The 20,243-nt window shown below is 44.0% G+C and overlaps 1 protein-coding gene across 1 annotated transcript in view; it reads right to left on the bottom strand.

The window, feature by feature from the left end:
- mmel1 (membrane metallo-endopeptidase-like 1) overlaps nt 1-19,616 on the bottom strand; it is a 45,744-nt gene extending 26,128 nt beyond the window's left edge. Inside the window, exons 1-11 of the mRNA XM_021609387.2 lie at nt 19,387-19,616; nt 11,424-11,713; nt 10,871-10,915; nt 7,172-7,231; nt 6,848-7,009; nt 6,176-6,256; nt 5,916-6,011; nt 3,806-3,924; nt 3,626-3,691; nt 3,405-3,539; nt 3,054-3,143 (exon numbers count right to left, since the gene is read on the bottom strand). Of these exons, the coding sequence (XP_021465062.1) occupies nt 3,054-3,143; nt 3,405-3,539; nt 3,626-3,691; nt 3,806-3,924; nt 5,916-6,011; nt 6,176-6,256; nt 6,848-7,009; nt 7,172-7,231; nt 10,871-10,915; nt 11,424-11,580 (1,011 nt within the window). The 5' untranslated portion in view covers nt 11,581-11,713; nt 19,387-19,616. The remainder of the gene's footprint in view (nt 1-3,053; nt 3,144-3,404; nt 3,540-3,625; nt 3,692-3,805; nt 3,925-5,915; nt 6,012-6,175; nt 6,257-6,847; nt 7,010-7,171; nt 7,232-10,870; nt 10,916-11,423; nt 11,714-19,386) is intronic.
- Between the last annotated feature and the right edge of the window lie 627 nt (nt 19,617-20,243).

The raw sequence follows: 20,243 nt of genomic DNA, 5'->3' as shown, positions 1-20,243 counted from the left end.
ATGTTGCATCAATATATCCAAGTAATTTTACATCCACATTTTGTTTTTATTTAACTAGGCATGACAGTTAAGAACAAATTCTTATTTTCAATGACGGCCTAGGAACAGGGGCAGAACGACAGATTTGTACCTTGTCAGCTCTGGGATTCGATCTTTTGGTTACTAGTCCAACGATCTAACCACTAGGCTACCTGCCACCCCGGTGCACAATTGGCCCAGCATCTTCCAGGTTAGGGGAGGGTTAGGCTAGGGTAGGCCGTCACTGTAAAATTATACAAAGGAGGAGGCTTGCTATCCTCATGATGCCATCTATTTTGTGAAGTGCACCAGTCCCTCCTGCAGCAAAGCACCCCCACAACATGATGCTGCCACCCCAATGCTTCACTGTTGGGATGATGTTCTTCGGCTTGCAAGCCTCCCCCTTTTTTCTCCAAACACAACGATGGTCATTATGGCCAAACAGTTATATTTTTGTTTCATCAGACCAGAGGACATTTCTCCAAAAAGTACGATCTTTGTCCCCATGTGCAGTTGCAAACCATAGTCTGGCTTTTTATGGCAGTTTTGGAGCAGTGGCTTCTTCCTTGCTGAGCGGCCATTCAGGTTATGTCGATAGAGGACTCGTTTTACTGTGGATATAGATACCTTTGTACCCGTTTCCTCCAGCATCTTCACAAAGTCCTTTGCTGTTGTTCTGGGATTGATTTGCACTTTTTGCACCAAAGTACATTCATCTCTAGGAGACAGAACACGTCTCCTTCCTGAGTGGTATGACGGGTGCGTGGTCACATGGTGTTTATACTTGCATACTATTGTTTGTACAGATGAACGTGGTACCTTCAGGCATTCGGAAATTGCTCCAAAGGATCAACCAGACTTGTGGAGGTCTTTTTCTGAGGTCTAGGATGATTTCTTTTGATTTTCCCATGATGTCAAGCAAAGAGGCACCGAGTTTGACGGTAGGCCTTGAAATACATCCATAGGTACACCTCCAATTGACTGAAATGATGTCAATTAGCCTATCAGAAGCTTCTAAAGCCATGACATCGTTTCTGGAATTTCCCAAGCTGTTTAAAGGCACAGTCAACTTAGTGTATGTAAACTTCTGACCCACTGGAATTGTGATACAGTGAATTACAAGTGAAATAATCGGTCTGTAAACAATTGTTGGAAAAATGATTTGTGTCATGCACACAGTAGATGTCCTAACCGACTTGCCAAAACTATAGTTTGTTAACAAGAAATTTGTGTAGTGGTTGAAAAACGAGTTTTAATGACTCCCCCCTAGGTGTATGTAAACTTCCAACTTAAACTGTAAGTATTCAGACCCTTTACTTTTTTATTTATTATTTAACCTATAACTATGCAAGTCAGTTAGGGAAACTGAAATGTTTCTGCAGTTAAGAACAAATTCTTATTTAACAGTGATGGCCTACCCCGGCAAAACTCTCCCCTAACCTGGAAGACTCTGGGCCAATTGTGTACCACCCTATGGGACTCCAGATCATGGTCTGTTGTTATACAGCCTGGGATTGAACCAGGGTCTGTAGTGATGCCTCTAGGACTGAGATGCAGTGGCTGAGACCGCTGCACCACTCAGGAGTATGCAGTAATTTGTTGAAATAGCTTTGGCAGCAATTACAGCCTCGAGTCTTCTTACAAGCTTGGCACATGTGTATTTGGAAAGTTTCTCCCATTATTCTTTGAAGATCCTCTCAAGCTCTGTCAGGTTGGATGGGGAACGTCGCTGCACAGTTATTTTCAGGTCTCTCCAAAGATGTTTGATCGGGTTCAAGACCGGGCTCCCCCTGGGCCACTCAAGGACATTCAGAGACTTGTCCCAAAGCTACTCCTGCGTTGTCTTTGCTGTGTGCTTAGGGTCGTTGTCCTGTTGGAAGGTGACCCTTCGCCCCAGTCTGATGTCCTGTGCGCTCTGGAACAGGTTTTCATAAAGGATCTGTCTGTACTTTGCCCCGTTCACCTTTCCCACAATCCTGACTAGTCTCCCAGTCCCTGCTGCTGCAAAACATCCCAACAGCATGATGCTGTCACCACCATGCTTCACCGTAGGGATGGTGCCAGGTTTTCTCCAGATGTGAGGCTTGGCTTCCAGGCCACAGAGTTCAATCAAGGTTTCATCAGACTAGAGAATCTTGTTTCTCATGGTCTGAGTCCTTTAGGTGCCTTCTGGCAAACTCAAAGCTAAGGGGTGGCTTCCTTCTGGCCACTCTACCATAAATGCCTGATTGGTGGAGTGCTGCAGAGATGGTTGTCCTTCTAGAAGGTTCTCGCATCTCCACAGAGGAACTCTGGAGCTCTGTCAGAGTGATCATCGGGTTCTTGGTCACCTCCCTGACCAAGGCCCTTCTTCTCCGATTGCTCAGTTTGGCCAGATGGCCAGCTCTAGGAAGAGTCTTGGTGGTTCCAAACTTCTTCCATTTTAGAATGATGGAGGCCACTGTAATCTTGGGGACCTTGGAATGCTGCAGAATTTCTTTGGTACCCTTCCCCAGATCTGTGCCTCGACACAATCCGATCACAGAGCTCTACAGACAATTCCTTCGGCCTCATGGCTTGGTTTTTGCTCTGACATGCACTGTCAACTGTGGGACTGTGGGATGTATGTGCCTTTCCAAATCATGTGCAATAGATTGAATTTACCACAGGCTGACTACAATCAAGTTGTCGAAACATCTCAAGGTTGATCAATGGAAACATGATGCACCTGAGCTCAATTTTCGAGTCTCATAGCAAAGGGTCTGAATACTTATGTAAATAAGGTATTTCTGTTTTTTATTTTGTATAAATTTGCAAACATTTCTAAAAACCTGTTTTTGCTTTGTCATTATGGGGTATTGTGTGTAGATTGATGCGGGAAATCAATAATTTAATCAAATTTAGAATAAGGCTGTAACGTAACAAAATGTGGAAAAATGGAATGGGTCTGAATACTTTCAGAATGCCCTGTACATATAGTACAGTGTACTATAAATAGACAACGCCATCCGACTCAAGTCTCATCCACTTGAAATCACTGGAGTGGAAGCACTTACGTTGAGATTGAAGGACTCCTGCAGTTTACTAAGGGTCATCTTATTGTAGAGAATCGTGACATCCTGACGTTCCTCTGCAGGGGATGTGGCCTATGACACGACAGCACAGAAAGTATAGGTGTACAGTAATGTCTGATGTATTATAATTTGAGGTGACAAACTGTATTTAGCAGTAATATTGATCTATTCATGATATTCATCAAGTTTATAACATGCGGACAACATAAAGTAGAGTGTAGTTGATTTCATGAGTCTCTATTAGATTAGTTTCTTGCTGTAGACTAATTCATTGAAGTCTATTTTTCATTTCTGTCCCAGTTCTGGTTCCCATTGTGGCAGGTTGGCACTCACATTGGCTATATCTGTCTCTAGATCCAGCACCTGCACCATTTCCTCCACCACACGGTCATCATCCTGGGTCAAGTTCCTGTCCTCGCGGGCAATCCTCGCCATGGAAACCATGAACTGCAAGTAGGCCTCTCGCACCTAAAGAGCCATACGACACATAACTGCAAAGTTGACCTGCAATGACATCAATATAACGTTATTAAACACGCTGTTGATGAAAGTACCCTTTTGTAGTTTCCATCGTTGAAGTAATAATCTCTGGATGGCATTCCCAGTCCTGGCTGGTCAATCTGTAAAATATAAACAGACATGTCAGTTTTCTATCACCAAATCACTATTGGTGAAGATTGACAAATAAAACACTGAACTTTGCGAACATTGTGTATTCAAGACACTGTCCTTACGTAGATAATGTGGCGACGGGAGTCGCGGTCATCCGTCCACACATACATGTCCAGAATAACCTTTTTGTGGTAATGAGAGTTGAGGGTGGCTAGAGTATCTTCCAGGCTCCAAGCCTGTTCTGGTATAATAACATTAAACAATTATATACAAGGCCATTTAATATAACATTAATCATCTGGCTTGCAGAGAGTACACTGACTACCTCTCACACAGCCAAGCATACAGTGCCTTCAGAAAGTATTCATATCCCTTGATTTATTCCACATTTTGTTGCGTTACAGCATGAATTCAAAATTGATAAAATAAATACAAATTCTCACCCATCTACACACAATGCCCCATAATGCCAAAGTGAAAACGTGTTTTTAGAAATGTTTCCATAAGTATTCACACCCCTGAGTCAATACTATGCATAAGCACCTTTGGCAGTGATAACAGCTGTAAGTCTTTCTGGGTAAGTCTCTAAGAGCTTTCCACACCTGGATTGTGCAACATTTGCTCATTATTCTTTTCAAAATCATTGCTAGACAACCATTTTCAAGTCTTGTCATAGATTTTCAAGTAGATTTAAGTCAAAACTGTAACTCGGCCACTCAGGAACATTCACTGTCTTCTTGGTAAGTAACTCCAGTGTAGATTTGGCCTGGTGTTTCAGGTTATTGTCCTGTAGAAAGGTGAATTCCTCTCCCAGTGTCTGGTGGAAAGCAGACTGAACCAGGTTTTCACTTGGATTTTAACCTGTGCTTAGCTCCATTCCGTTTACTTTTTATCATGAAAAACTCCCCAGTGCTTAACGATTTCAAGCACACCCATAAAATGATGCAGACTCCACTATGCTTGAAAATATGGAGAGTGGTTCTCAATTTTGTGTTGTATTGGACTTGCCCCAAACATAACACTTTGTATTCAGGACCAAAAGTTAATTGCATTGCCACATTTTTGTTGACTTGTTGCAAACAGGATGCATGTTTTGTAATGTTTAAATCTTTACAGGCTTCCTTTTCACTCTGTCAATTAGGTTAGTATTGTGGAGTAACTACAATGTTGTTGATCCATCCTTTGTTTTCTCCTATCACAGCCATTAAACTATGTAACTGTTTTACACTCACCATTGGCCTCATGGTGAAATCCCTGAGCGGTTTCCTTCCTCTCCGGCAACTTAGGAAGTTAGGAGTTAGGAAGGCCACCTGTAACTTTGTAGTGACTAGGTGTATTGATACACCATCCAAAGTGTAATTAATAATTTGACCATACTCAAAGGGATATTCAATGTCTGCTTTTTTTTTTTTACCCATCTACCAATAGGTGCCCTTCTTTCCAAGGCATTGGAAAACCTCCCTGGGCTTTGTGGTTGAATCTGTGTTTGAAATTCACTGCTCAACTGAGGGACCTGAGGGACATATCATTGTATGTGTGGGTTACAGAGATGAGGTAGCCATTCAAAAATCAAGTTAAACACTATTGTTGCACACAGAGTAAGTCCATGCAACTTATTATCTGACTTGTTAAGCTAATTTTTACTCCTGAACTTATGTAGGCTTGTCATAACAAAGGGATTAAAGACTTATTAACTCAAGACATTTCAGCTTTTCATATTTTATTAATTTGTTCAATTCCATTTATGGGGTACTGTTTGTAGATCAGTGACACAAAGTCTACATTTAATCAATGTTAAATTCAGGCTGTAACACAGCAAAATGTTCAGAAAGTCAAGGAGTGTGAATACTTTCTGAAGGCACAGCACTGTAGATGGCCACTGCCGCACAATTTACAGTCATATATCTGCTTGTGAAAATGCACCAGATGCACTTACGTGTGTTCAATTTTGTTTGATCCGCCGTCCTTGACTACATTTAATTATACTGGCGGCAGTCAGGAGGTTTGGCGCAGAGCACAGTGGTCTATTTTAAGAATCAGTCACAGTCCTGATTGAGGGCTGTTCTGCTGCCCACTCAACCCCCCCCCCCCCCCCCCCCCTCACAACACCTGAGAGCTGGGAGGAGGGGCAGGTTGGACGAGCACGTCACACGTCACTCTCACTCATATCACTCATCATTTCAGCTGGTGTGTGTGTGTGTGTGTGTGTGTGTGTGTGTGTGTGGTAGGTACCTGTAGCGCTGTTCCAGTCCTCTGAGGCAACAGGCCAATCTCCTATGCTGTCGATGAGATGCATGAGAGGCTTGGAGTCGAGCTGCTCTATCAAAGCTACAGCAGACAACACAGTAACACCTTTATGAGTCAATCTTACATACTTACTGTTGATTAATATTACAGAGTATGCAACTAATTCTGATGAGACCAAAGTGCTGTGTAACAGTGTTAACTGCTGTTGAGTTAGTATGAGTTTAGACGTGAGAAATCCTACTCACTCTCATTCATGCAGGAGCTGTAGAGAGTTTTGGCCTTCTTGAAGGCATCACGGTCCTGATCACTCTCAGTCTCAAAAACTCCTGTGAGAAGATAACCGACAGCATTGCAAAGATTGACCTAATTTTATTCATTGATTTTATCTAACACAGCAAGTTGATGATAACACCGTGTAATCCTGCATACAAGACAGTAGCTCACCATGGGTCACTTTTATCACATAATGGCTGACCCTGAGGTTACTATGGAAACATGTTGCTGACTGACCTTTAAAGGCCCATTGATTTTCCTGTGTTTTATATATATTTCCACACTATGAGGTTATGATCATTCTGTTTTGGTGTAAGAACTGTTTGAAAAGACCACCTGAAATTTCAGCCTGTCTTGGTGGGATGGAGTTTTGGCCTTCCATGGTGACATCCCCATGCGGTAAATTTGTTAGTGGACCAATAAGAAAGAGAGTTTCAAACCCCTCTGCCAATAACACCTCATTTTCAGTTTTCCCCTCCCCACTCAGACCACTCCTGGCAAAATTCTTGCTTGAGATATCGCCTTTTGCTATTTTTGTTTCTTTTTGACCATTTTAATTGAAAACAATCACAGTAAGATACTTCAGTGTTACCCAGAAATGATTTGACATTGAGATAAAAAAATAAAAAATGGCTGCATTGGACCTTTAAGCACGATCTCCAGCTTGTCTCTGAGGATGTCGAAGACGCTGTGGCGGGAGCTGGTCTCTGGGATGACATGGCGCTCCAGCCATCCCCCACAGGCATACTGGTAGAAGTTCTGACAAGCCTCTACCGTTGCATCCATGTTCTGCAGAAGACGAGCAGCTGTGGGGCCACAGTCAGATGAGGAGTCAAGAGAGGGGAATATGGGATTACATAGCAGTTAAGGGAAACTTGTGATGTAGTTATCTGTGATGTTGATGTAATATTGAGTGATGAGTTTGTTTTGGGAGGAAGAACAACCCCATATGAAGGCAGAATGCTCACCTGCAGTAACACACTCAGGAGTTGTGCAAACATTGCTGGGGGCAGAACGATACTGCTGCCCTGAAAACATGACACAGGGAATGGATATAAGAGGAACTTTTAATAGAAAACAACTGTCGTCATTCCTGGCAAAGAGTATGAATTTATTTTAACAGCAGCATTAAGGACCATTTGGATTTCTCTGTCAATCATGGCTTGATACTGTCTGTCTGTCTGGTCTCTCTGTGTCACGACTTCTACCGATGTCGGTTCCTCTCCTATTTCGGGCGGTGTTCGGCGGTCGACGTCACCTGTCTTCTAGCCATCGCCGATCCATTCATCATGTTCCATTTGTTTTGTCTTGTTTTCACACTCACCTGGTTTCAATTCCCTAATTACATGTTGTATTTTTTCCCTCTGTTTCCCCCATGTCCATGTTGGGAATTGTTTATTTTGTAAGTACGTGTTCTATGTGTTACTGGTGCGCTACTGGTTTTATAGCCATGTGTTTGTTGTTTTGCATGCAGTTAGTTTTATATGCTCCAGCTATTCACCACTCCACCACTTGTCTTCCAATCCTTTGTAGATTAGATTTTCAGGGACCTGCACGGGCAGGGTGTAGTGGTGTATATCGATGACATTCTGATATACTCCGCTACACGCGCCGAGCATGTGTCTTTGGTGCGCAAGGTACTTGGACGACTGTTGGAGCAAGCCGTCTTTCAGCAAGCCGTCTTTCAGCAAGCCGTCTCCTTCCTAGGGTATCGTATTTCCACATCGGGTAGAGAAGGAGAGTGAGCGCATTTCAGCCGTGCGTAATTGGCCGACTCCCACCACGGTAAAGGAGGTGCAGCAATTGTTAGGGTTTGCCAATTACTCCTGGAGATTTATCTTGGGTTTTGGTCAGGTGGCTGCTTCCATTACCTCACTGCTGAAGGGTGTCCTGTACTTCTGCAGTGGTCAGTTGAGGCGGACAGGGCTTTTGGGAAACTAAGGGCTCTGTTTACCTAGGCGCCCGTGCTGGCCCATCCGGATCCCTCTTTGGCGTTCATAGGGGAGGTTGACACGTCTGAGGCTGGGATAGGAGCGGTGCTCTCTCAGCGCTCGGGTACGCCACCGAAGCTCCGCCCCTGTGCCTTCTTCTCGAAGAAGTTCAGCCCAGCGGAGCAAAACTATGACGTGGGGGACCGGGAGCTGTTGGCTGTCGTCAAGGCCTTGAAGGCGTGGAGACATTGGCTTGAGGGGGCTAAACACCCTTTTCTCATCTGGACTGACCTCCGCAATCTGGAGTACATCTGGGCAGCGAGGAGACTGAACCCTCGCCAGGCAATGTGTGCCATATTTTTCACCCGTTTTGTTTTCACCCTTTCGTACAGACCAACGTTAAGGCAGACGCACTGTCCCTGTCACACCCTGACCATAGTTTGCTTTGTATGTTCTATGTTTTGTTTGGTCAGGGTGTGATCTGAGTGGGCATTCTATGTTGGATGTCTTGTTTGTCTGTTTCTGTGTTTGGGCCTGATATGGTTCTCAATCAGAGGCAGGTGTTAGTCATTGTCTCTGATTGGGAACCATATTTAGGTAGCCTGTTTGGTTTTGTGGGTGATTGTTCCTGTCTCTGTGTTTGCACCAGATAGGGCTGTTTTGGTTTTTCACATTTCTTGGTTTTGTTAGTTTATTAATGTATAGTTTCTTTATTAAAGAAACATGAATAATAACCATGCTGCGTTTTGGTCCGCCCCTCCTTCAACAGAAGAATCCCGTGACAGTCCCGGCTGTATGACACAGAGGAGCAGCCCATGGATCCCACTCCCATACTCCCTGCCTCTTGCTTGGTGATGCCGGTAGTGTGGGAGCTGGACGTGGACATTGAGCGGGCGTCACGTGCAGAGCCCGCTCCCCCTCAGTGTCCAGCTGGGCGTCTGTACGTTCCGTCTGCTGTCCGCAACCGGCTGATCTATTGGGCCCACACGTCACCCTCCTCTGGTCATCCTGGGATCGGTCGGACGGTGCGCTGTCTTAGTGGGAAATATTGGTGTCCCACTTTGGCTAAGGGTGTGAGGGTTTATGTTTCCTCCTGCTCGGTGTGCGCCCAGTGTAAGGCTCCTAAGCACCTGCCCAGAGGTAAGTTACAACCCTTACCTGTTCCACAACGCCCGTGGTCGCACCTGTCGGTGGATTTCATAACCGATCTTCCACCTTCACAGGGTAACACCATGATCCTGGTCATTGTGTCATCTCCTCCCTTTGCCCGGTCTCTCTACGGCCCTACAGACTGCGGAGGCCCTGTTAACTCACGTCTTCCGGCACTATGGGGTGCCTGAGGATATAGTGTCTGATCGGGGTCCCCAGTTCACGTTGAGGGTCTGGAGGGCGTTCATGGAACATCTGGGGGTCTCGGTCAGCCTTACCTCAGGTTTTCACCCCGAGAGTAACGGGCAGGTGGAGAGAGTTAACCAGGATGTGGGTAAGTTTCTGAGGTCTTATTGCCAGGGCCGGCCGGGGGAGTGGGCAGCGTTCGTGCCCTGGGCAGAGATGGCCCAGAACTCGCTCCGCCACTCCTCCACTAACCTCTCTCCCTTCCAGTGTGTATTGCCGGTTCTGGCGACATGGCATCAGGGTCAGGCCGAGGCTACTGCGGTGGACGACTGGTTCAGGCGTGCAGAAGAGACATGGGAGGTGCAGACCGTCACCGCAGTGAGACCCCGGTGTTCGCACCCGGGGGACCGGGTCTTACTCTCAACCCGAAACCTGCCCCTCCGCCTGCCCTGTCGGAAGCTGGGTCCACGGTTTGTGGGGCCATTTAAAGTCCTCAGGAGAGTAAACGAGGTATGTTATAGGTTACAGCTTCCCCCCGATTACCGCATTAACCCCTCGTTCCATGTGTCTCTCCTCAGGCCGGTGGTGGCTGGCCCGCTTCAGGAATCTGAGGTGCGGGAGGTTCCTCCGCCCCCTCTGGACATTGAGAGGGCCCTGGAGTACTCTGTTCGATCCATCCTGGATTCGAGACGTCAGACGAGGGGCCTTCAGTACCTCGTGGACTGGGAGGGGTACGGTCCAGAGGAGAGATGCTGGGTTCCGGAGGAGGATGTGTTGGACCCTTCTATGCTGCGGGATTTCCACCGTCTCCGTCCGGATCGCCCTGCACCTCACCCTCCGGGTCGTCCCCGAGGACGGTGTTGGTGCGCTGCTGGAGCCGCGTGTCAAGGGAGGGGATACTGTCACGACTTCTGCAGAAGTCGGTTCCTCTCCTTGTTCGGGCGATGTTCGGCGGTCGACGTCACCTGTCTTCTAGCCATCGCCGATCCATTTATCATGTTCCATTTGTTTCGTCTTGTTTTCACACTCAATTCCCTAATTACATGTTGTACATTTTCCCTCTGTTTCATCCATGTTGGGAATTGTTTATTTTGTAAGTACGTGTTCTAAGTGTTACTGTTACGCTACTGGTTTTGTAGCCATGTGTTTGTTGTTTTGCATGCAGTTAGTTTTATATGTTAAACTGCTCCAGCTGTTCACCACGTTCTGCTCTCCTGCGTTTGACTTCCCTGCCAACAGTTACGCACCCCTTAAACTCTGAAATGGCTGTGTCAGCGATGACTATTCTCTCACTTTTGTCAGAGGGAATTACAAGGGGAACATCCTCTGGCCAGTTTACGTCGTAGCGTATCCTATAACATGGATATAATCACATATTTCAACTCAAGTGTCAAGACTCACCCTCGGTGACTGAGCTCCTTGACATACCAGATCTATTAGATTGCTCTGCATTGGAGAGAAAATAAACATGGAAAATGCTTGATCAGAACACTTACTGTTACAATAGGCTGGAGTGCTTTGCCCACCTCAATGGACATTTTATTCTGATTAGAAAATTGGTTGCCTATTTATCCCTCAATATATTTTACAAAACACTCTGGGTTAGTTGTCACAAGATGCTCATAAAGTTTTTCAGATACTGCTTGGCTTTGTGCTTTCCAACTAGGCAAATAACATGAAACCCTGATGAATATCACAGTAAGATGTGAGTGTAATTAGTGGAGGTCAAATTCTATTTGTATTTCTACTGCCCAATGACCATTGCCCAACTATAGCCAAACCATATGACCTCCACAATTTGACATACCTGTTAAAATATAAATTGCATTACTATTAGTGGAGAAAATCAGAGGGTCACAGACCAATTCTGGACATTAAGCACTTTACTTTACAAATGGAATGGCATTTAGCAATTGATTAAGGGAATAGTCCTCAGTCGTTGGGTTGAGCCTACCTCTCAAAGCCGAAGTGTAGAGGACTATCAGTCCAGCTAGGGCACAGCTGACCAGCAACAACAGCACAGATAGCACGATTTCCACAACAGTCCAACGGCGCTTCACTGGTTTGGTTGATTTTTCCATGATATCCATTTGGCTTTCGGATTTTCCCATTCTCACCTCTCCGGGCTCTCTGGGAAATGAGCGTGCAGAGTGAAGGGGACAGGGTACAGGCAGAGAGCCTGCGTACCCGTTTGTGAGTGGGCTGTGTCAAGTGATGCAGTGCAATGCCAGTCGTTCAAGTGACCTAGACCGAGTGAGAGAAAACATTGTTGAACCTTCAACTTATCCCTTCGTAGGAAAGTGTCTCCTTTCTATGCTAAAGCTTATTTATAGGCTAATAGCCTAATGAATCACACCCTTCCATTGGGCCTACTGCGCACCTGGAAATAAATTATTGTAGTGTCCGATGTGACCATGGTGTTCCCTTGACTGCTTCTGTGATATGACCCAGACACAGCTGACAACAATGTGCAGAGCTCAGCTTTGCCAATTTGCTATTTTGAGAAAATTCTTATTTTGGGGCATAATATTTGCTCATTTGACTTTGGATACGTTTTTAGCCTTACAAGTGGTCATATTAGGCTTAATGTTAGATATAACGTGGGTTTCTTCACCCACTCGTATCTTAAAGCATTTTGAATGAAATTATGCATTTGTGCTCTTAGCACAAAAAAAATGTGTAGGCCTAACTCAATAGGGTTAATGTGGCCCTTCATAATTCTACAGCTGGCCGTACACCTCCTGCACAATATTTCCTACTCATCATAATGTTTTATCTGAACACAATATTGCAAATGAGCATTTCTGGGGAACAAATCCCAATGACTCATACCTTTCAGCATCACTTTGAATCTTTTCACTCATCAACACCTGTTCCTCCTCCAATACCAGCCTGTTGCACACGCTCTCTAGCTGCTCTTCTATTAGGAGTGACAGGAGGCAGGGCTCTAAATCAGAGGTTCATGCCGCGGTGCCCCATTAGCTTCTCCTGATGAATACTCATGGGCACGTCTGGCACGGCTGTTGGAGGTTGGAGGAGCTGCAGGTCTTTACTGCCCGTCTCGAATGTATTCGCAAAAGCTGTCTGTCTCAATGTCAGAGCTACATATCTCTGTAGTCAACAAGACCAGGTTGCTGTAGTAGGCCTATATCCAAGCCAAAAATCTGCTTTCACCCCTCAGATAGACGATACAATGAATTCCTTATTTTGATAATTAGATATTGCATATTTGATATCTAATAGTGATATGATTGCACTGTCATCTTCAGTTTTCTTACAAAGGGTTGTGGTCATTTATGTATTAAATTCTGTTGATATATGCTAAACAAAAATATAAACGCAACATGCAACAATTTAATTGATTTTCCTGCGTTACAGTTCATATGAGGAATTCCGTCAATTTAAATAAATTCATTAGGCCCTAATTGATGGATATCACATGACTGGGAATACAGATATGCATCTGTTGGTCACAGATACCTTCAAAAAATGGGCCTCGCACTGAGCCTCAGGATCTCGTCACAGTATTTTTGAGCATTCAAATTTCCATCGATAAAAAGCAATTGTGTTTGTTGTCCGTAGCTTATTCCTGCCTGCCCATACCATAACCCTACCGCCACCATGCGGCACTCTGTTCACAACTTTGAGATCAGCAAATCGCTAGCCCACACGATGCCAAACATGTTCTGCAGTTTGAAGACGGTCAGGACGACTGGACATACTGCCAAATTGTCAAAAACAACATGGGAGGCGGCTTATGGTAGAGAAATTAACATAAAATTCTCTGGCAACAGCTCTGGTGAGCATTCCAATTGCACACCCCCTGAAAACTTTAGACATCTGTGGCATTGTGTTGTGTGACAAAACTACACATTTTATAGTGGCCTTTTATTGTCCCCAGCACAAGATGCCCCTGTGTACTCAAAGCATGCGCGGACCAACTGTCAAGTGTCTTCACTAACATTTTCAACCTCTCCCTGACCGAGTCTGTAATACCTACGTGTTTCAAGCAGACCACCATAGTCCCTGTGCCCAAGGAAGCAAAGGTGACCTGACTAAATGATTACCGCCCCGTGGCACACGTCAGTACTTTGAAAGGCTGGTCATGGCTCACATCAACAGCATCCTCCCAGATATCCTAGCCCCACTCCAATTCGCATACCACCCCAAACAGATCCACAGATGACGCAATCTCAATCACACTCCACACTGCCCTTTCTCAAATAGACAAAAGGAACACCTATGTGAGAATGCTGTTCATTGACTACAGCTCAGCGTTCAACACCATAGTGCCCTCAAATCTCATCAATAAGCTAAGGACTCTAGGACTTAATCTTACGGAGGTGGTCCCTGCACAGGAACAGCTCAGCGGAAATTTCAGAGCGCCACCTATAGTACTCGAGTATAGTACTCGATAAATCTCAAACTTTCATAAAAATACACATGCAAGGTACTGAATTAAAGCTACACTCGTTGTGAATCTAGCCACCAAGTCAGATTTGTAAAATGCTTTTCGGCGAAAGCATGAGAAGCTATTATCTGATAGCATGCACCCCCCCAAAATACCAGCACGACACGTAAACAACAGATTTTGCGGTAGCCGGCGCTACCCAAAACGCAGAAATAAAATATAAAACATTCATTACCTTGGACGAGATTCTTTGTTGGCACTCCTATATGTCCCATAAACATCACAATTGGGTCTTTTTCCCGATTAAATCCGTCATTGTATACCCAAAATGTCATTTGCTGAAGGCCAGTCTGATGCTGCAAAAAGCCCATTTACAAGACGCAACGTCACTTTTTAAAATTACAAAAGTCGCCTATAAACTTTTACAAATCACTTCAAACGACTTTTCTAAACCAACTTTAGGTATTAATAAACGTTAATGATGTATCAAATTGATCACGGGGCGATCTGTATTCGATAGCAGCAAGTCTGGAAATCATCGTCCATTTTTTCAGTTTCACAACATACTGTGGTGCGCCTCAAGAAAGGAGGGGCCTATTCGTGTTGTAACCAAGGATAAATGAGTCAGAAATTGACAGCAATGGCGACATCGTGTGGAAGCTGTAGGCGTTTACAGGGGATCATTTATTTTAGGTCGCCTTAAACAATACATTGAATGGCGGACAAATATTTTTTTTGTGTTTTTGGTAAACAGTTTTACCAGGGATTTTTACTCCTAAACACGTTCTGTTATAGCCACAGACCCGATTTAACCAGTTTTAGAGACTTCAGAGTGTTTTCTATACACACATACTTATCATATGCATATACTATATTCATGGCATGAGTAGTAGGACTTTGAAATGTTGCGCGATGTTTAACAAAAAGCTGCGAAAATTCGCATCATCCATAACAGGTTTTAACACCTCCCTCTGCAAATGGATCCTGGACTTCCTGACTGGCCGCCCCCAGGTGGTAAGAGTAAGCAGCAACACATCTGCCACGCTGATCCTTAAACTTCTTATGGCTGCAATCCCGTTAACGGGATGATATGACAACAGCCATTGAAAGTGCAGGGCGCCAAATTCAAAACAACAGAAATCGAATAATTAAAATTCCTCAAACATACATGTATCTTATACCGTTTTAATGGTAATCTTGTTGTTAATCCCACCACAGTGTATGATTTCAAATAGGCTTTTCAGTGAAAGCACTGAAAGCACAAATAGAGATCAAATTAATCACTAACCTTTGATGATCTTCATCAGATGACACTCATAGGACTTCATGTTACACAATACATGTATGTTTTGTTTGATTAAGTTCATATTTATCAAAATATGAGTTTACATTGGCGCGTTACATTCACTAGTTCCAAAAACATCCAGTGATTTTGCATAGCCACATCATTCAACAGAAATACTCATGATAAATGTCAATGATAATACACATGGAATTATAGATATACTTCTCCTTAATGCAACCGCTGTGTCTGATTTCAAAAACCTTTACGGAATAAGCAAACCATGCAATAAATAGCCAGAATAGCCGCCATGTTGGCGTCAACATAAACAAGAAATTACATGATAAATATTCCCTTACCTTTGATGATCTTCATCAGAAAGCACTCGAGGAATCCCAGGTCCACAATAAATGTTTGTTTTGTTTTATGTTTTATTTATGTCCAAATACCTTCTTTTATTAGCGTGTTTGGTATACATATCCAAACGCTCATTCTGGTCAGCGTTACGTTGGACAAAAATGTAAAAAAGTTATATTACAGGTCGAAGAAACATTTCAAACTAAGTACAGAATCAATCATTAGGATGTTTTTAACATATAGCTTCAATAAAGTTCCAACCGGAATATTCCTTTGTGTCTTGATGAGCAATGGAACGCAAGTGGATACCATGAGGAATGCGTGTGATCAGAAAATGGCTGACTGCCAGTCACCTGATAGATTCTGCTCTCATTCAGTACCACAACACAGTAGAAGTCTCATTCAAATTTCTATAGATGGTTGACATCTAGTGGAACCCCTAGGAAGTGCAGCATCATTAATATCCCAAGGGGATTTCATTGGGAACTGTGGTGAATACATACCAAGATCAGATTTCTCACTCCCTGTTTTGATTTCTCCTCAGGATTTTGCCTGCCATATGAGTTATGTTATACTCACAGACATTATTCAAACAGTTTTAAACTTTAGAGTGTTTTCTATCCAATACTAATAATAATATGCATATATTAGCAACTGAGACTGAGGAGCAGGCCGTTTACTTTGGGCAACTTATTCATCCAAGCTACTCAATACTGCCCCCCAGCCATAAGAAGTTAACACTGGGGCCCCTCAGGGGTGTGTACTTAGTCCCCTCCTGTATTCCTTGTTCACCCACGGCTGCATGGCCAAACACGACTCCAACACAATCATTAAGTTTGCTGACGACACAACAGTGTTAGTAGGCCTGATCACCGACAACGATGAGACGGCCTATAGAGAGGAGGTCAGAGAACTGGCAGTGTGGTGCCAGGACAACAACCTGTCCCTCAATGTGAGCAAGACAAAGGAGCTAATCGTGGACTACAGGAAAAGGCGGGCTGAACAGGCCCCCATTAACATTGACGGGCTGTAGTGGAACGGGTTGAGAGTTTCAAGTTCCTTGGTGTCCCCATCACCAACGAACTATCATGGTCCAAACACCAAGACAGTTATGAAGAGGGCACGATAAAACCTTTTCCCCCTCAGGAGACTGAAAAGATTTGGCATGGGTCCCCAGATCCTCAAAAGGTTCTACAGCTGCACCATCGAGAGCATCCTGACCGGTTGCATCACCGCCTGGTATTGCAACTGCTCGGCATCTGACCGTAAGGCACTACAGAGGGTAGTGCGAACAGCCCAGTACATCACTGGGGCCAAGCTTCCTGCCTTCCAGGACCTATATAATAGGCAGTGTCAGAGGAAAGACCATAAAATTGTCAGAGACTGCAGTCACCCAAGTCATAGACTGTTTTCACTGCTACCGCACGTCAAGCGATACCGGAGCGCCAAGTCTAGGACCAAATGGCTCCTCAGCAGCTTCTATCCCCAAGCCATGAGACTGCTGAACAATTAATAAAATCGCCACAGGACCATTTACATTGACCCCGCCCCCCCTCCCTTTGGTACACTGCTGCTACTCACTGTTTATTATCTATGCATAGTCACTTCACCCCCACCTACATGTACAAATTACCTCAACTAACCTGTACCCCCGCACACTGACTCGGTACCCGTGCCGCCTGTATGTAGCCTCGTTATTGTTATTATTATTGTGTTACTTTTTTATTTTAGTCTACTTGGTAAATATTTTCTTAACTCTTCTTGAACTGCACTGTTGGTTAAGGGCTTGTAAGTAAGCGTTTCAGGGTAAGGTCTACACTTGATGTATTCAGCGCTTGTGACAAATAAAGTTTGGTGGGATTTGATTTGATTTGTAACTATCATGCTGTTTAATCAGCTTCTTGATATGCCACACCTGTTAGGTGGATGGGTTATCTTGGCAAAGGAGAAATGCTCACTAACAGGAATGTAAAGAAATGTAAGCGTTTTGTGCATGTAGAACATTTCTGGGATCTTTTATTGCAGCTCATGAAACATGGGACCAACACTTTACATGTTGCGTTTATATTGTTGTTCAGTGTAGGTTATACCCTCAAATGTCTTGGGGGAATAGATGAGATTTAGTAACCTTTAAAGGTGTATTTGTGAATTAGAGCAATGATGCAATGTTATGGTGCATAACTAGACATCAAAACGAAACCTTTGGGTGGAAAATGTCATGGATTTAGACTTTCTTTGCTCTAAGCACCTTTTCTCGTTAGTTGGGATTACATGTTTGGTGACTGGCACCACAGCCACGTCTCTAAACTTCTCAACTCGGTGCCAGGGATTAGTGCCTGTGCCAGGTCAACAGAATGAACTTACTCAATGTTTCTGAACTCTGAGCCTATGTTTTGTTTATACACTACATGACCAAATATATGTGGACTCCTGCTCGTGGAACATCTCATTCCAAAATCATGGTCATTAACATGGGGTTGGTCCCTCATTTGCTGATATAACAGCCTCCACTCTTCTGGGAAGGCTTTCAACTAGATGTTGGAACATTGCTGGAGGGACATGCTTCCATTCAGCCACAAGAGCATTAGTGAGGTCGGGCACTGATGTTGGGTGATTAGGCCTGGCTCGCAGTCGACGTTCCTCCTGAAAGAGGAAAGGGCCTTCCCCAAACTGTTGCCACAAAGTTGGAAGCACAGAATCGTCTAGAATGTCATTGTATGCTGTAACGTTAAGATTTCCCTTCAGTGGAACTAAAGGGCCTAACCCGAATCATGAAAAACAGCCCCAGACCATTATTCCTCCTACACCAAACGTTACAGTTGGCACTATGCCTTTGGGCAGTTAGTGTTCTCCTGTCATCCGCCAAACCAAAATTTGTCCGTCGGACTGCAAGATGGTGAAGTGTGATTCAACACTCTAGAAAACGCATTTCCACTGCTCCAGAGTCCAATGGCGGCGAGCTTTACACCACTCCAGCCAACGCTTGGCATTGCGCATGATGATCTTAGGCTTGTGCTCCAGCTGTTCGGCCATGGAAACCCATTTCATGAAGCTCCCGACAAACAGTTCTCGTACTGATGTTACTTCCAGAAGCAGTTTGGAACTCGGTAGTGAGTGTTGCAACCGAGGGCAGACAATTTTTACGCACTACCCGCTTCAGCACTGTAAGCTTGTGTGGCCTACCACTTCACGGCTGAGCTGTTGTTGCTCCTAGACTTTTCCACTCCCCAAATAACAGCACTTAAAGTTGAACGGGGCAGCTCTAGCAGGGCAGAAATTTGATGAACTGACTTGTTGGAAAGGTGGCATCCTATGACGGTGCCACGTTGAAAGTCACTGAGCTCTTCAGTAAGGCCATTCTACTGCCAATGTTTGTTTATGGAAATTGCATGGCTGTGTGCTCGATTTTATACACCTGTCAGCAACGGGTGTGGCTGATATAGCCAAATCCACTCATTTGAAGTGGTGTTCATATACCTTTGTATATATAGTGTATCTATATAGTGACAAAGAACATTTTTTTTTTTTTGTTATTGTTCTCTAGTTTGTTAAGACATTTCAGGTGGCTTTGGGGGTATTTTTAGGATGCACACATGTAGTATTTATGCTCAAAACAATCCATAAAGTAGGCAGCATGCATGATAGAGTATTCATGCAGCACAGATAGATAGAAAAGTGTTATCTGACTGGTAGCAAAATTAGTATACATTTTTACATTAAATAAAATGAATAGCAAAGATCATACAAATGAGTTTCAATCCTATGGAAACTTGAAACTATAGCAGCTCTAAATGTATATCTGTTTATGCACCAGTCGTGGTTAAATGTGTGCTAAGGTATGTAGCAATGTGAGGCAGTGCTCCTTACCTGGATTTAGACGGTAGAACTCCCTGAGACGTCTCTCACAGCAAGCTGTTTTCCCAAACACCCCTACTGAGCTGTCACCCAGAGCTGGTGTGTGAAGAAATGACGCTGTGGCGCTGGATGCTTGAGAGATACTATCTGGTCCAGTTTGCAGCTCAGGGAGGGAGTGAGAGAGAGAAAGAGTGAGAGAGAGAAAGAGTGAGAGAGAGAGAGAAAAAGATGGAGAAAGAAAGAGAGAGGGAGCGAGGGAGGGAGGGAGAGGTAGAGAGCATCCCTTACAAAAATACATTATTAAAAGAAAATAAAAAAATATTTCCTTGCAGTATTTTGTTTTGCTGTCAATACTTTTGGGTTTATGTTTTGCTTTCAATATAATAGTTTTTTTTTGCAATACTAAGAATTTTGTTCTCTACTTCAGAAGCGTTGCTTGATATTAATGGCACAAAATTATCTCACTCACTAGAGGATTGCACCATATAATAACACTATTACTCTATTGAAAGTGTTTAAAGCAACAGTCCTTAATTGAAAATTAACAAAGTGAACTCCCTGCCAGAGTTTCCGTAAAAAGCTGAGGGATGGAGCTGGAGGAATGCAACCACTCTCAAATCCATAGACTGCTCTATGGATGCAAGGGCTGACCATCCATGATATCAAACTAACAGTTTTAACAATGTTTTTAGGCTAAACAGTGGTTGTTTAAATGTACTTTGCTTACAAACATTGGGGTAAAAGAAGCTTATATGTGGGGTTCTGATGGGCGACAACAGTTGAACTAAACTTATGAGGCATTTATGTTATCGGGCGCAGTGCGCGCTAACCAAGGTTGCCAGGTGCACAGTGTTTCCTCCGACACATTG

The sequence above is a fragment of the Oncorhynchus mykiss genome, chromosome 7, assembly GCF_013265735.2.
Source record: "Oncorhynchus mykiss isolate Arlee chromosome 7, USDA_OmykA_1.1, whole genome shotgun sequence".
Taxonomy (NCBI): domain Eukaryota; kingdom Metazoa; phylum Chordata; class Actinopteri; order Salmoniformes; family Salmonidae; genus Oncorhynchus; species Oncorhynchus mykiss.
The sequence above is the reverse complement of the archived record's forward strand: the minus strand, read 5'-3'. Positions and strand labels throughout refer to the sequence as shown.